The sequence below is a fragment of the Solanum dulcamara genome, chromosome 1 (genome assembly GCF_947179165.1).
Source record: "Solanum dulcamara chromosome 1, daSolDulc1.2, whole genome shotgun sequence".
Lineage (NCBI taxonomy): Eukaryota > Viridiplantae > Streptophyta > Magnoliopsida > Solanales > Solanaceae > Solanum > Solanum dulcamara.
The window spans coordinates 88,162,015-88,177,046 of record NC_077237.1 but is presented as its reverse complement, the minus strand read 5'-3'; the positions used below and the strand labels follow the sequence as shown (position 1 = coordinate 88,177,046).

At 30.8% G+C, this 15,032-nt stretch overlaps 2 protein-coding genes and 1 non-coding gene across 4 annotated transcripts; 2 read left to right on the top strand and 1 right to left on the bottom strand.

Moving 5' to 3' along the window:
- Positions 1–1,565: 1,565 nt before the first annotated feature.
- On the top strand, positions 1,566–1,639 carry TRNAT-AGU (transfer RNA threonine (anticodon AGU)). The gene has a single exon. It is a non-coding gene; the product is annotated as a tRNA-Thr (tRNA).
- Positions 1,640–3,099: 1,460 nt separating this feature from the next.
- Positions 3,100–7,705, top strand: LOC129890840 (two-component response regulator ARR2-like). Its single transcript, XM_055966309.1, has 6 exons — positions 3,100–3,243; positions 4,547–4,699; positions 4,786–5,115; positions 5,662–5,738; positions 6,086–6,937; positions 7,380–7,705. Exons 1-6 carry the CDS (start codon positions 3,105–3,107, stop codon positions 7,458–7,460), a joined length of 1,632 nt encoding a protein of 543 aa, XP_055822284.1. The 5' UTR covers positions 3,100–3,104; the 3' UTR covers positions 7,461–7,705.
- Positions 7,706–8,775: 1,070 nt separating this feature from the next.
- Positions 8,776–11,645, bottom strand: LOC129883661 (GATA transcription factor 16-like). 2 transcript variants are annotated; one of them, XM_055958287.1, is made up of 3 exons: positions 10,907–11,645; positions 10,659–10,793; positions 8,776–9,277 (listed from the first exon to the last, which is right to left on the bottom strand). In XM_055958287.1, the coding sequence occupies exons 1-3, from the start codon at positions 10,928–10,930 to the stop codon at positions 8,924–8,926; spliced, it is 513 nt and encodes a 170-aa protein (XP_055814262.1). In that variant the 5' UTR covers positions 10,931–11,645; the 3' UTR covers positions 8,776–8,923. The 2 variants fall into 2 exon arrangements, with proteins under 2 accessions (XP_055814262.1, XP_055814258.1); XM_055958283.1 differs by having other exon boundaries at positions 10,892–11,643.
- Between the last annotated feature and the right edge of the window lie 3,387 nt (positions 11,646–15,032).

Below are 15,032 nucleotides of genomic sequence, written 5' to 3'. Positions count from 1 at the left end.
GTGTGGCCTATTTTGATTTGATGCGGAGTTTAAGAAAATAAAAAAAACTTTTGAGTTCGGTGATTTTAAACTAAAGATACGTCAAATGTAACAAAATATTTTTAAATCTCATGAGTTAAGTATCTCATGTAGAAATTTGAAATAAAGGAAGTACTTTTTAATAGTGTAGATATCGAATAACTTTGTCAGCTAATAATTTATAAAGGTAGAAAAAACAAAGGATTTTATTTTTTGGTTTACAACGAGGTATTAAGTATCCTAGTGCTTTGGAGTATGCTTTCTATCGTAAGAGATTTCTTTCTCAAAATTCGAACCTAAGATTCCTTTAAAAGATGATACGGTAAGCTTTAACATATAGATTCGAGAAATTATAATAACTTTGATCATGATCTTGTATATATATATTTATAAAATTTCATGAATTGAGTCGTGAAAACAACCACTAATACTTATATTAAAATAAACTATCCACATAGTTCTTTTTTTGAATTTTATATTAGTACAGAATATTTTGTGAACTGGATTGTAATAGTTATTTTTATTTTGGCTCGTGTGAGGTTATGGTCTTAAGTAATCTAATATTTGCTGTATTTAATATGTTGACTTGATGTTGTAATGAAACCCATGTGTTAGAATAAGAACAATTAGTTATAAAAAATCCATCATATTTATTTTACCTTAGAAGCAAATCATACTTATATTTCCTTATTTAATTCATGCAAGTTGCATGGTTTATGTACCAAATAATTAATTAGCTCATTGCCTCATTCAAAGAATTATTATGAACTTTCAAGATGAAATCCAAATATTACTATTTAAAATTCAACTTTCTTTTTCTTATTACTTTAATATTTTCCTATGAAATGAACGTACATGAAATTAAACATGTACGTATTGCAACACAGTAAATGCAATCTCTACCATGATTATTACCAATAAAAATAATATACACGATGTAACTTTAGAAAAGTGGAATAATGGAAGGGTAGTGTGCAATCGCATATCATACTTTTATCTTAGAAAATAGAAAAAATATTTTTGATAGACACTCAACTCAAGAAAAAGTGTAACAAAATAGTTCAGAAAAAGAAGAGACCATGATTATTAGATATAATGAATTAAACTAAGGATGGTAAATATCTTAAATTTGATCCAAAAAAATCAAACTAATAATTAAAGACAACATCAAAAATAACATATTTATTGTAATTTCATAAGTCGGGTGTGGAGAGGAAGAGGTATATATACACATATCTTTATATTTATCCTTGTAAAGTTAAAGACTTTATTTTTTATCAACTAAGATCTCGAAAAAATTAATCGTATTTCAGAATATGATACATAAATAGAGTTTGAGTTGGTAGAATTTTTTAATAATAAGTATGAGTAAATTTTCGAACCTATTGATCCATTAAAAAAATAAAAAAATAAGTAAAAAGTGTGATTTTTTAATCCCTTCAAGTAAGGATATTTTTATATACTAAACTATGAAACATTTTTTTGGTATTTATCATATAGTATGTATTAACCAAATATTATAATAAAAGAGAAAGAGAAGACATGAAGCTCTCGTAGCTCAGTTGGTTAGAGCACCCGTTTAGTAAGCGGGAGGTCTTGAGTTCGACTCTCAACGAGAGCATTTTATTTTTCATCTTCATGTTGTTAGTTTTTAAGTTATTGCCATTTTTTTAATCATGAATTTCGAAAGTTAAATAATTTAACTTTTAATATTAATTTAGATATGAAATCTTTAAATTTTTTAAAATAAAATTCACACATTTGATATTTGATAATTAAGTAAAAAGTATTATAAGGCATAATAATTGATAATTCAAAATATTTTTAAAAATATATGAAAAAATTAAAATCGTATGCATATGTTGGTTGGTGAGATTAATAATTGTATTATATGGTAGTGATATTAGCTAAAGGTGATGATGGATGGTAGCGATTGTCAGCCACACGTGATTAAGAATGACGATTGATGATGATAATTGTAATTGATTGTTAATAGGAGTGTTCATGGTCCAATTTGGGTCAGATTTCTTCTAAGAGAAACCATGACATATTTTTCAAAGTTTTTTTGAATGAATAGTATCTTGATTATATTAAAGGTGTATTTGGAAAGTCACTTTGTAATTGAATTTCACCAAATTCAATTACAAGGTCGCTTTCCAAATAGTTTTTAATAATTTAGATCTATTTAGATAAATTAAGTAATTATAGAATATAAAAATAAATATATTTAATGATTGAAATTTGAATATTTAATTTTAAATTCAAAAAATAAATATACTTAAGGACTGAGATTAAATAATTAAAATTTAAATAATTATTAATTATAAATAAATAAGGCTGGCCATAAATTAGACAGAGGTTAAGTCTTGATTTAACTACCTTAATCTCTCACAGCTTCATCCAATTATCAAATAGTCATTAAGCACTATTAATTAGTTAAATATTTAGAGGTTGTTTGGTAGAGTGTATAAAAATAATATTAAATAGAGCATATTAGTTATGCTTGTATTAATTATACATGAATTATTTTTATGTATTGTTTGATTTTATGTATTGTGGTCAGACACTTTTCCGTACTCTGCGCATAGCGGGAGCTTTAATGCATCGAACTGCTCTTTTTTTATTTGATTTGATACATTAAAAATAATCCTAAAAAAATTATAATCTCCAAATAATTTAATTTACATATCAAACAATTCCTTAAAACTTTAGTATGTAAATTACACACTAATGAATAGAATAAATTTCGTTCAAAAAAGAGTTCTACTCATACTAATACTCTTCAGCAGCATTTTTCAAAAAAAAAATAAAACACGTAAAGTTTATTTTAAAAATTATTATAATAAAACCCTAAATAACAATTATATTACTCCAAAAATAAATAACCACATGTAAATTTACATATTTGGAGTAAACCCTAGTATGTAGCTGTTTTGGTAGGAAAAAGTATATTTTCCGCGCGAATTCAAATTTAGTCCAGCGCCATATAAATAAATAAAAAGTTTAGTTTTTTATTTTCTTCTCTTCATGCATTATATATTTCTATTTGCTTGTTGAAAATTAAAAATTGAAGAAGAAATAACACCATGTCTAACTCCGGTGCATGTTTGAACTCCGGTGAGATGTTTTCCGTCAAGTTTCCGACGTTCCGGTTGCTAGTGGTGGATGATGACACACTTTATTTGAAAATATTGGAACAAATGCTTAAGAGGTGTCAATATGAAGGTATTTTGCTCAACAATTCTAATGCAATATTTGTATAAACTTCAAAAAAAAATAATTGAGTTTTGAGTTTTTTGGGGGAGAAATATGTTGTCTATTTAGTAGGTTTGGTTCTTTTTTGAGTTTTGGGAGTCCTTAATCTTGTTGAATTAATAGAATTGATGGGAGGGTATATGTAGAGGCGTAGTCAAGATTTAAATTTTATGAGTTCTGAAGTTAAAACATTAACGATTTTGAGTGTTAATAACTTGGTTCTAATTTAATATGCATAAATATTTAATGAATTTCTTAACACTAATATATTGTTTGAGCAAATCTATAAGGTCGAAACCAGGGCTTCTAACTACGCCCCTATTATAAGTCACTAAAGAGCAACAAATCTCTAATTATTAAATTGTAGGATTCATTATACAACAATGACGACATAGCCAGTGTAATTTGTCAAGTGGGGTGTTAGGACGGTGGAGTGTACGCATATTTTACCCTTACCTAAATTAGTATATTGTAGGATTCGTTGTACAACAACTACAACATAGCCAATATAATTTGACTAGTGTAATATGGGATGGATAAAATATACGTAGACCTTACCCTACCTTGGTATCAGGTAGGATTCATGGTAAATTAACCAATTTTAGGCTATTCGTCAATCGTGCAATCTACTGCACTTTTTTTCAAGGTTTGAGACGGTAATGTGAGTAAGCTCACTCGAAAGGAGTTTAACCATGAAGAGAAAGGAGTTTAACCATAAAAACTATCCCTTTTGTTGTACTTTATGTGGTACTATTACTATTTGGAGAGTCGGAGAGGTTCTTATTTTGATCAATTTGTTTTTCAAATGTTTCGAATTATTAGTCATTGTAGACTTGTAGTTTCTAAATATATAAATTTTCTTTCAGAAACACTTGTAGATTCTATGTCTCTGCATTGAAAATTAAGTAGACTTGATCCTTGTATTCCGAACCTCGTGAGTAGAAGTTCCTTAAAATTCTGCTTCTAGGTGATTTTCGACTTTTAGGTGATTTAGGGAATGGTTGTGTTGAGAATTCAAGCTGGAAGAGGACTTTCTAAGGACCGTTGAACTTTACCAAGTGAATGCTTAATGAGGAAAAAAGATTGAGTTCCAACGAAGCCAATTTAGTCATTAGTAAACTCGAAGTCAATGAGGGTACTACTGTGAAGAAATTGAAACCTGGAGCTCAAGGATGTAGTCGTCTGTAGGTTGATATGTTGATCCTGAACGGATTTTTTTCCTTTTGTCTTTTCTCGTCCTCACATTTCATTCAAATATAATGATTTCTTCCAGTCACCACATGTACTCGAGCAGAGGATGCATTGTCATTGCTCCGCGAAGACAAAAACAAATTTCACTTGGTTATATGCGATGTCCACATGCCAGACATGGACGGTTTTGAACTTCTTCAGCAGATTGCTCTGGAGACCGACGTGCCTGTTATTAGTGAGTATCCTGTTTCATGTAATACAAACTAACGTTCGTTCCTAAGTTTAGAAATGCTGATTTTTCTACTATTTGTGATTGGTTAGTGATGTCTGCGGATGATAGAAAAAGTGTAGTTATGAAAGGTGTGATTCATGGTGCACGTGATTATCTGATCAAACCGTTGCGTTTTGAGTCAGTGGAGAACATTTGGCAACACATTGTTCGATCAAATAAGGACGAGTGGAAGGACAAGATTTTGGATCAACCGGAAGAGGTTGAGTACTCGTGTGTAGCTAATGAAGGGAGGTTGAAAAGCTCAAAGAAAAGGACGGAAGAAAGGAGTGATGCAGCCACATTGAAGAAGGCACGTATGGTCTGGTCCCCAGAACTTCGTAAAAAATTTATACAAGCCGTCAATCATCTTGGAATTGACAGTATGAACCATTTCACCTTTCTTTTGGATATTTGTACAAATTTTTATTTTGTTGATGTTATTCTATGTTGTTCCGATTGTCTGGTTATTTTGCATCAGCATTTTCATTTCATTCATATGATTCCTCATCATCACATATTTCGCCTTATAACTCAAATTCTCTGTGTCTTTCAGTCCCGGATGTGTAATCAATCTGTGACCATTATACCTGATAGACAGAGTTCTTACTAGCTGAGTTATCGTTATTATAACCAAGTTTCCGTCTTGTCTCATGTCTTCTCTCTTCTTCCCTTTTTATTGGTAATGTGTTCGAGTTAGAGACCTTTCGTAGTGTGATTCCTCATCAACACAGAGCTAGTCCTTACCTTAATTTCATGCTTCTATCACTTTGTACGTCATAATAGAGATGTGTTTACGATACTAAATAATTGTGTAGAAATGAGGGGTCTGTCGAAAACATGTCTACTATACAATTAATCAACGGTCCATATTATCTTCTTATTTATTTGTGTATTCCTTGTTGTCTTAACTCTATCTACGTATATAGGGGCAGTTCCCACAAAAATTCTGGAATTGATGAATGTTCCGGGGCTAAAAAGAGAACACGTTGCTAGCCACCTTCAGGTACTTTTTTCCCATTTCGAGATTGTAGTTTTATGCATACGAAACTTTTTATTGGTGATCAATAAGTTCATGTATCTTGACTAGTTAGTAAGTCGAAACAATGGTGAAAATAACTAGAGTTAGAACACAATGAAAGCAAATGATTCATATAGACGACACTGATTAGTTATAGATGTTACACTTACACAATGAAATGGACCTGAATAGAGCAAAAAGAGTATTTTGTGCAACCCAATTAGTTTTCGGTTAAATAGCAGTGCATAATTGATCGATTGACTGAGTACTTGTTAGTTGTGTGGTCGATTGATTGATTGAAATACTTATTAAGTGGCAACCATTTGCTGCAGAAACATCGACTGCTTCTACGTAAGCATCAAAGTGGACTGAATAATGCTCTCATGGGACACTCGGAAGCAACCATTGGGACACTGTCTAACAGACTTCAAGCTCTTGCACCCATTGATCAACTTCCCGCTCAAAATCTTGGGACATGGGGTAGGCCTGCAACAAAATCTTCGATATCTGTTCCGATAGCTGACCAGATAAACCATTTTAGCTTTGAAAATCCCATATTGAGATATCAAAGTCAGCAACAGATGAACAATAGCAATAAGCAAAGTAACTTGCTTTATGGAATCCCAACAAACGTGGAACAAAATCCGTCCTTCTTGGGAATGAATATGCAAGTAGGACGGATTTCTCAACCTTATTTACAAGCTCAGAATATGCTAAGTGAATCCAATAATGTTCTATCACGGAATGGTTTTGTTCACGATGCACGAGGTAGTATGTACAATCAGGTTCCCCGAGCATCATCTTCAGCGGTAGATTTCTCATTGAATCAAAACATACCGTTGGGAGGAAGCAGCTTTCGTTTGAGTGACAATTCAGCAATGTCAACAGCTAAGGAAGATTTTAACTCTGTTTATATTTTTGACGAACTATATCAGCAAAATGTTGGATCAACCTTTGATGTGTCTTATCATTCCCACGGAATTTTGTCGATGGAGCAGAGTAGACAGAATGTAAATGCTCCTATCGTGGAAGAAGTTCTCTGTAACGGGCAAGAAATTGGACACGTTAATCCTATAGATGGTCCACATGTTAACGCTGAAAGATATCCCGGTTCAAGCTATCAGAGTACCGTTTTTCCTGAGACATTTGGACAAGAGGACCTCAGGAGCGTCTTTCTCGAGCAGGTTGGTCTTAATTTGCTATCTTTACCTCGTTTCAATACTTAGTTCCTATGTTCTCTCGGAGTCTTTTAGTCTTGTCAGAGGAATATATGCTAGTAGAAATAATAGACAACTTCTCGAACTCTTATTTTTATATAGTATCTGCTTTGATATGTTTTTTCTTGAACTGAGGGTTTATCGGAAACAACCTTTTTACCTCCCAGGTATAGGTAATGCGTACATTCTACCCTCCCCAAACCCTACTTGTGGATTTCACTGGTATGTTATTGTTGTTCTCGTACTCTTAATTGGTCTAAGACGAGCTTTAGTGGTGCAATATGATCAATGGGGATTCATATATCCGTCCCTCAACTTGCTTGTAACTTATATATTCCGAATCATATCTTTCAATGTCTAAGCTTAAAACTCCCACGTTTTACTGATTTGGATTAATTTTCTGTACCAGCAACAACAAGAAAGTGTTGGACCGGTTGAATATGAATTTGGGGACGAAGATGAGGATGCATTGGGAAATCTTTCAATGTAAGATGTGAAGAAACTCCGTTTTTCGTTCACTGAAGCTAATTATCAGCTTTATGGCTGAAAATTCGCTTTAGTGAACCAATGAAACTCCGTTTTTCATTCACTGAAGCTAATTTTTGGACATTGGATTCCGGTTTCTAGCAAATATTTCATTCTAAACTTGAATAATTTTGAATTTTTTATCTCATTTTCAGATTGATTGTAGTGTACAGAATTTGAGTTTTAATTGCTATAAATCACAAGTATCTGAAATTTCCTTAGTTTCCTCATTTATCTTTATCATTCCTATATCCTTTTTGGGGCTAGTGAATATTGTTGTGTATGAATAAGTGGCCTTTGTTGAAATCTAAAAAATCGAGTTCTGTGAGTTCAATTGAAATCATTATTTTGTATATATATGTAAGAAAATAAAAATCAGAATGTATAAATATAATAAGATTACTGTTATTCTAAGTTCATTGACTTTAGATAAGAACTTGAACAACAACTATCAGTTTCCGCAAATCCTTAACCAAACTTATCCACTAAAGCAAATGACCCTCAAGTTTTTAAAAAAAAAATACAAAAAAAAATATTAATCTAGTCAAAACCTCTCTATAACAATAATCTCATTTTCGTTTTTACTAAAAAAAAAAAATTAGAAAAATGTGATCACAAAATAATCTTCAATAATGAAAAAGCAGATGCTTTACTGATGCTTGCCTTAACCATGTGATGAATGCATCCACCAAAAATGAGACAAAGCTTACTACATTACTCACATGTATTGGTCTTTTGTGTGATAAAATATCTAAATTATTACTACTTCCTCCGTTTCAAAACAAAATGACCTTCTTTCTTTTTTAATTTATTTCAAAAAAAAAATAACCTCCTTTGTTTTTTAGTTTATTTCAAAAAAAATGACCTCCTTTTTTTTTTTTTTGTAACACCTTTTCACCTGGCATATTTCAGACCACAAGATTAAAAAACATTTTTATACATTTGACATAACTTTAATTAAAAACCACAAGATTGAAAAATCTTTTATTTTCTTAAATTCCAAAGAAAATATCTTTTTATGGGTTTTATATCTCAATTATTAAATATTTTATTTAACAATCTAAACTATATTTTTACAATAGGCTAAACTAAAAGGTCATCTTGGTCAAAAGATTAAGATTCCATGTCCCAAAAACATTTGATCAAATGAGTTGCATTATCAATTAACTCTAAAAATAAGAAATTCAAGGCACAAAACAGTCTCACATTCACAAAAAATCTACAAAATTGTGACATAAACAACCTATCTAATGCAAATAACTTATAAATCACACAATCAATGAACTCAACTTAGATGAAAATAAATTTAATTAAATTTAAACTACAAGACAATCCTCAATTCAACATTCTTATGAGCTCTCAAAATGATTAAGCTCTTTTTTTATCATTCTAGATTCTACTCATACACCTACCCCTCTTAACTCTATACTAAGCATAAACAGAACCACAAGACAGAGCCATCAACAAGAATGCTGCTTGTTCTTCTTCACCCAACTTTCTTCTATGTGTAGAGTTTGATCCTGGTCTTTGCAATCCAACTTCTCGACCAAAATGCTGTAACCTCTTCTTAAATGGAATGCATTCATTCTTCACTACGGCATTACTCGTCGTACTTTCTCCACTGCTGCTTGTACTGCTACTGCTATTGCTACTCTGGTTCTGATGATGACGATTAACAATGATCTTATTTGAAGATTTCTTTGATTTCTTGTCGTCTTTGTTCAATCCCAGAAGAGCTCTTCTCTTCTTCCTGCTCCTTATTCCACAAGCATTACACAATGACTGCAATTCATCATCATAATCAAAATCATTACATTCTTCAATATTTTTTGAGAAAAATCATAGACAGCCCTATAATGAAATGTGTCATAACACACAAACCATATATAATCTTAGAAAGTAAATATCAACTATGTACAATCAGAGACTCAAACCTAAGCTCATTTACAAGCCAAGTTGGGACTATAGACCAAAACTCACATTATTCTGACACTTCAAAAATATTACCAAGTGTAATCACAAACTGAAACCTAAACTCATTTAAAAGCCAAGTTGGGACTACTAGACCAAAACTCACATTATTCTGACACTTCAAAAATATTACCAAGTGTAATCACAAACTGAAACCTAAATTCTTTTACAAGCCAAGTTGGGACTATCAGACCAAAACTTACACTACTCCGACTCTTAAAAAATATTACCAAGTGTAATCACAAAGTGAAACCAAAACTCATTTACAAGCCAAGTTGGGACTATAGATCAAACAATATGTTACTCTGACTCTATAAAAATGTCATTTACTGTAATTACAATCTCAAACCAAAACTCATTTACAAGACAAGTTGGGACTATAGACCAAAACCTATAGTTATTCAGACTCTTAAAATATCACCATGTGTAATCACAAACTCAAACCAAAACTCATTTTAAAGCCAAGTTGGGATTATAGACCAAAACCTGTGTTTCTCGAACTCTTAAAAATGTCACGAAGTGTGTCAAATCCATAGTACATTTTCAAAAGATCAGACACAAATGTAGCAACATTTTGGAGGGCTCAAGTAACAAATCCAAAACTACAAGAACAAAATCCTACATAATAAATAGAATAACTTTCCTCTTCCATTTTCTATTTATGAAACTTTTTTTGATTGGACATATCATAAATTTCTAACACAATTCCACTAATAATAAGTACTATCAGGGGCGGACCCAAGGCAAGTTCAGGGGTTCGTTAAAAAATTATACTGTATATATAAGATAAAATTTTTAATTTATGTATATATATTTAACATTGAACCCCCTGAGCATAAGCCAAAGGACTAGCTCAGTGGCAAATGGGGTTCAAAATTTCGCCTTAGCTTGTCTCAGATTGTGAATTCAAATCCGAATAAGCACATTTTTTTTTATTAGCGTGTTTAATTTTTTTTGAACACACTTCATAAAATTCCTGGGTCCGCCGCTGAGTACTATATGTACAACTTTCATGAATTCAACTCATCTAATTTCCAATGATATCTTCTACAAATTAACCTTTCAACTATTACTTGAAGATTATATTTCACTACACCTAATACAATATGAAAGTCAAATCAACAATTTAAACTCAATCAAACACTATCATATAAGATGAATTGATAAGTTAACAAAAAAACAAATTACTAACCTTAGGTCCAGCAGGACCACCTCTCCAAAGAGGAGTTTTTGTGGTTCCACAATCAGCACAAGTTTTCTGGTTGGTCTCTGATGAGACCCTTTCTGGGGTTTGATTTTGCCCACTCATCTCTCTAGTTTCTTGAACCTAAAAACAACCATAGAGAACAAAGCTACATCAAACACTAATCAACAAATAGATTGGGAAAAAATTGTGATAAAATGACAAAAATAACAAAAGGTTACCTTGTGATCACTCACTTTATTATCACTTATAATCACCATTGTATCAACTTAAAGACCACCTTGATCACCCTTTCTCAACAATCAGCTGATTAAAGAACCTTTTTCCCAAAATTAACCGAAAAATCCAGAGAAACTTCTACTTCTGCTAGTAAGCACAACTTAAGTTAAATCAAAAAGAAAAAAAACTCTTTGATCAACCACCGTTCAACGATCACAACTCACAACCAAGTGATTTTTACCTCAAACAAAACAAGACCCAGATGATAAAATGACAAAAACCAGCTGAACAAAGAAAGTTTATCCCCAAATTAACAGGAAAAAAAACAACTTGACCAACCACAGCTCAACGATCACAACTCAAAACCAAGTGATTTTTACCTCAAACTAAACAAGACCCAGATGATAAAATGACAAAAACCAGCTGAACAAAGAACGTTTATCCCCAAATTAACAGAAAAAAAACAACCTTGATCACCACTGCTCAACGATCACCACTCACAACCAAGTGATTTTTACCTCAAACTAAACAGGAACCAGATTACAAAACAACACTAACCAGCTGAATAAACACCGTTTATCACCAAAAAAGCAGAAAAAACTCAGATACACTTCTTCTACCTCAACTAACAAGCTCAACTTCAAGACAAAAAAAAAACTGAATAAATTAAAGTTCAGCCAAGGTTGAAAAAGTTCAGCAACTAAGAGGATATAGATAAACCGACATGAAAATTGAAAAAAATAAATTAAAAAAAATTCTAGAGGCTGCGAGAATGATAGAGAAGATAATGATGAACAGATAATAAAAGAGACGTAGCCGTCAAAATAATAATTCGGAGGGGTTTATAAGGAAGTTAGTACGGAAAAACCCTAGTAGAGTGGGATATGAAAAGACTAAAATACCCTTGGTATGAAATTTTTGATTTAATAGTTTACCCGCCAAAAAAAGAGTTTGGGTTTTAATTGAAAACGGCGCCATTAATTTGGGTTATTTTAAATTAAAAAAAAAAAACTTTTTTGGAATTTGGAGTTTGGTGGGATATTTTTAGCAAAATCATTTTGTATTTGCCGCTCAACTCCAAAAGACCAAAATTAAGATTTTTATTTTTACGAGGTATAAGTAAGATCTACGTATCTTTTATTTTTTGTGAAATTATATTGATATATTATTATTGTTGTTAGTATTTATTTTGGAGTTTAATAAATTTGAATTTGTACGAAAAAGTCCCACTTAGAGACATAACTTATTTCTTATCAAAGCTGAAATTCGAAACTTCTAATTAAAAATAAAAATAAAACTTATTACTACACCACAACCTATATTGGCATAATGGGATGGGATGATTCTAGAAGCGGAGTAATAATTCTGTTTAGATGTTCAGTGTTCCGCAAAATTTAGTGGCTTTGGACTAAACTTTGTATTTGTATTTTTTTAAAATGCATTTAATATATATAAATATACAATTTTTTAAAAATTTTAAACTCATAAACTTATAATTCTAACTTTCATCTGATGTTTAATATAGGTGATTTCATCAATGCTAACAAAAACATTCCTTTTGCGTATGGGTTCTAATATATATGTGTGGCACTGAAAATAGAACTCAAAAGATTAATTAAGCAGAGACAGATTCACGATTTGTACCTAATAAATATCGGACAAATACATGTTTGTATTGCTACCATGAAAAGTCATTTGATCTTTTTGTCCTAAAATAACTTCAATTTGTTCAATCTTTTAAATTGTACGGATATTAATCAGAAATATCTCACGATCAAGTCAAAAAAAAAAAAGAAAAATGGGGTGGGTAGCTAGGTAACAAATAAAACCAAATTAAAAAGTGTACTTAGTTTCCAAAATTCATGCAAACATGTTATCAACAAACCTAATTTGTGTTGTTTGTCTATTAGCACTAGTGCTGTTACAAGCACCTTAAATTGAGAATATTCTAGACAGCTCTTAATGGACTTGTTTTGTGTCCTCCAAATTAATATAAAGTAATAATATTTAATTCATCTTAATTTATTTGGTACCTTTTCTTTTTTTAGATTAAAAAATATTGCAATTGAAATAGGACGAGTCAAACGCTCATATCAGATTACCAACTCCATTCTAGCAGTTTTGTTCTTCGAACGATTGGACGTATAATATGCTCTTTAACTTAGTCATAAATATCAGCTAAAGTTAAATTAAATGACATATTTATATATTACGTCTTTAAATAATTAATCTGTGCTTTATATTTCAAATATGCATTAGGTAAAATAGAACGTAATTAAATGTAATACAAATTTCTAACTTTGTGGTATTCTTCTAAAGTGAAAAAAAGGAAAAAAGAGAATGGTATCTACTTAAAAGTAAAAAAGTAAAGGTGTACAAGAAAATGTCAACTCTGTGGTGTACTTGAAATAAACAGATTAGAAAAGAACAAAATAAACTAGTAAATAATTTTACGAAAATAACTTTTTATGATTTGTTGACTACTCCATTTGCCATAATCTAATATTATTGTATTTATTAATTTCTTCAATATAAAGATACTATATTATTTATCTCTCTTTTTAATTTCTCATTGCCACTTCATGTAACATACACAGAACAACATATTGATCAGTATATTCTTACATGTAAGATCTGAGAAGCGTGAAATGTATATAAATTTTGTTCATATTTTTTTCAAAAAAAAAGTTGTTCTGAATATACGCATGCAGTGCATCTAAACATCTTTTTATTGTTAATATGAGCTTATCTCGACTTGTTTGAGACAGAAACATTTATATACCTATTATTAGTTTGATAAATTGTAAGATTTTAAAAAGAATTTAAAAGGTGTGGCACTCATGAATGAGAATCCAAAGATGAATGAGGCCCTAAAATTGGCAAGGGACAACTAGACAATGAGGAGCAATGTTGTGTGTTGCCCTTTATGTACTTAGTTATGAGAAGGAAAAACAACTCCCTTTTTGGTTCCATTTTTGCCAAGTGCAAAGAAAAGAGAGACCAAATTTGGTGGTGGGACTATGGCGGTTACGATGAACGGTCGGAATTCCTTCATTTTTAATTAAATTAAATTTTTTATAAAATTTTTTTGTAGAAAATGTTTTATTTTTATAATGAATAAGGATAAATGTATTATTTACGGTATAGGATGTATTATTTACGGTATAGGATAAGCAAAACCCAATTGAGTTAAATATATATGTATTTATCTTGAAAATCTCACTTAATATGTTCAAATTATAAAATTTAGAAAACATTAATTTCTGAGGGTTAGAATCTGAAAATAATATTTGCAAGTCTTGAATCTGTTTCTAATAGCGAACTAACTCAATACAACAATAACATACCATCAATAACTATGAGAATAATGCTAACACTATCGATCTATAAGGAAAAACCAACTCATTACAAATTCTAAATTAATCCAACTGAATTTCGAATACCGAGTACATAAAGTAAAAGAGAATGGAGGTAATAATATAGTCAAAATAGTCTCACACAGTGGCGGAGCCACGTTGTGCTAATTCGAACCCTCTTCGGCGGAAAATTATACTATTTATACATGATTAAAATAATTTTTTATGTATATAAAATAGATATCGAATCTCCTTCGACTAGCTCATATATCTATTTATTCAAATTTTATATCCTCTTATTTAAAACTTTGACTCCGCCACTAATCTCACACGTGGAATCTAAAAAGAGTGAGACTTATACAGACTTCTATTTTCGTGGGTAAGAGATGAATGTGGTATGTGAGACAAATTTCGATATGAAAATTATGTCTCTAATTAAGGGGTTGAGTGGGTTGAATTAGTCCAAGTATCTAAGTCATTAACCACATAATTTTCAGATAAGCTTTATCTTAAATGCCTCAACTTTATTTGTTAGAAATCCACAAGATGGATACATAACAATAGGATTATCCCATCCTGCAAATGTCCGACCTTTAATTATATATTTTGAGTTTAAATTATAAATATAAAAGAATTATATTTTTTCTCTAATGTATTCTACACAGCGTGAATTTAAATTTATTGGACCAATAAGTATTGAACACCGAATCCTTTGCAGGAATAATTAAACAAAGAACCAATCAAATTTATTATTTACATTTCTTAGCCTATATACATGAATTATACA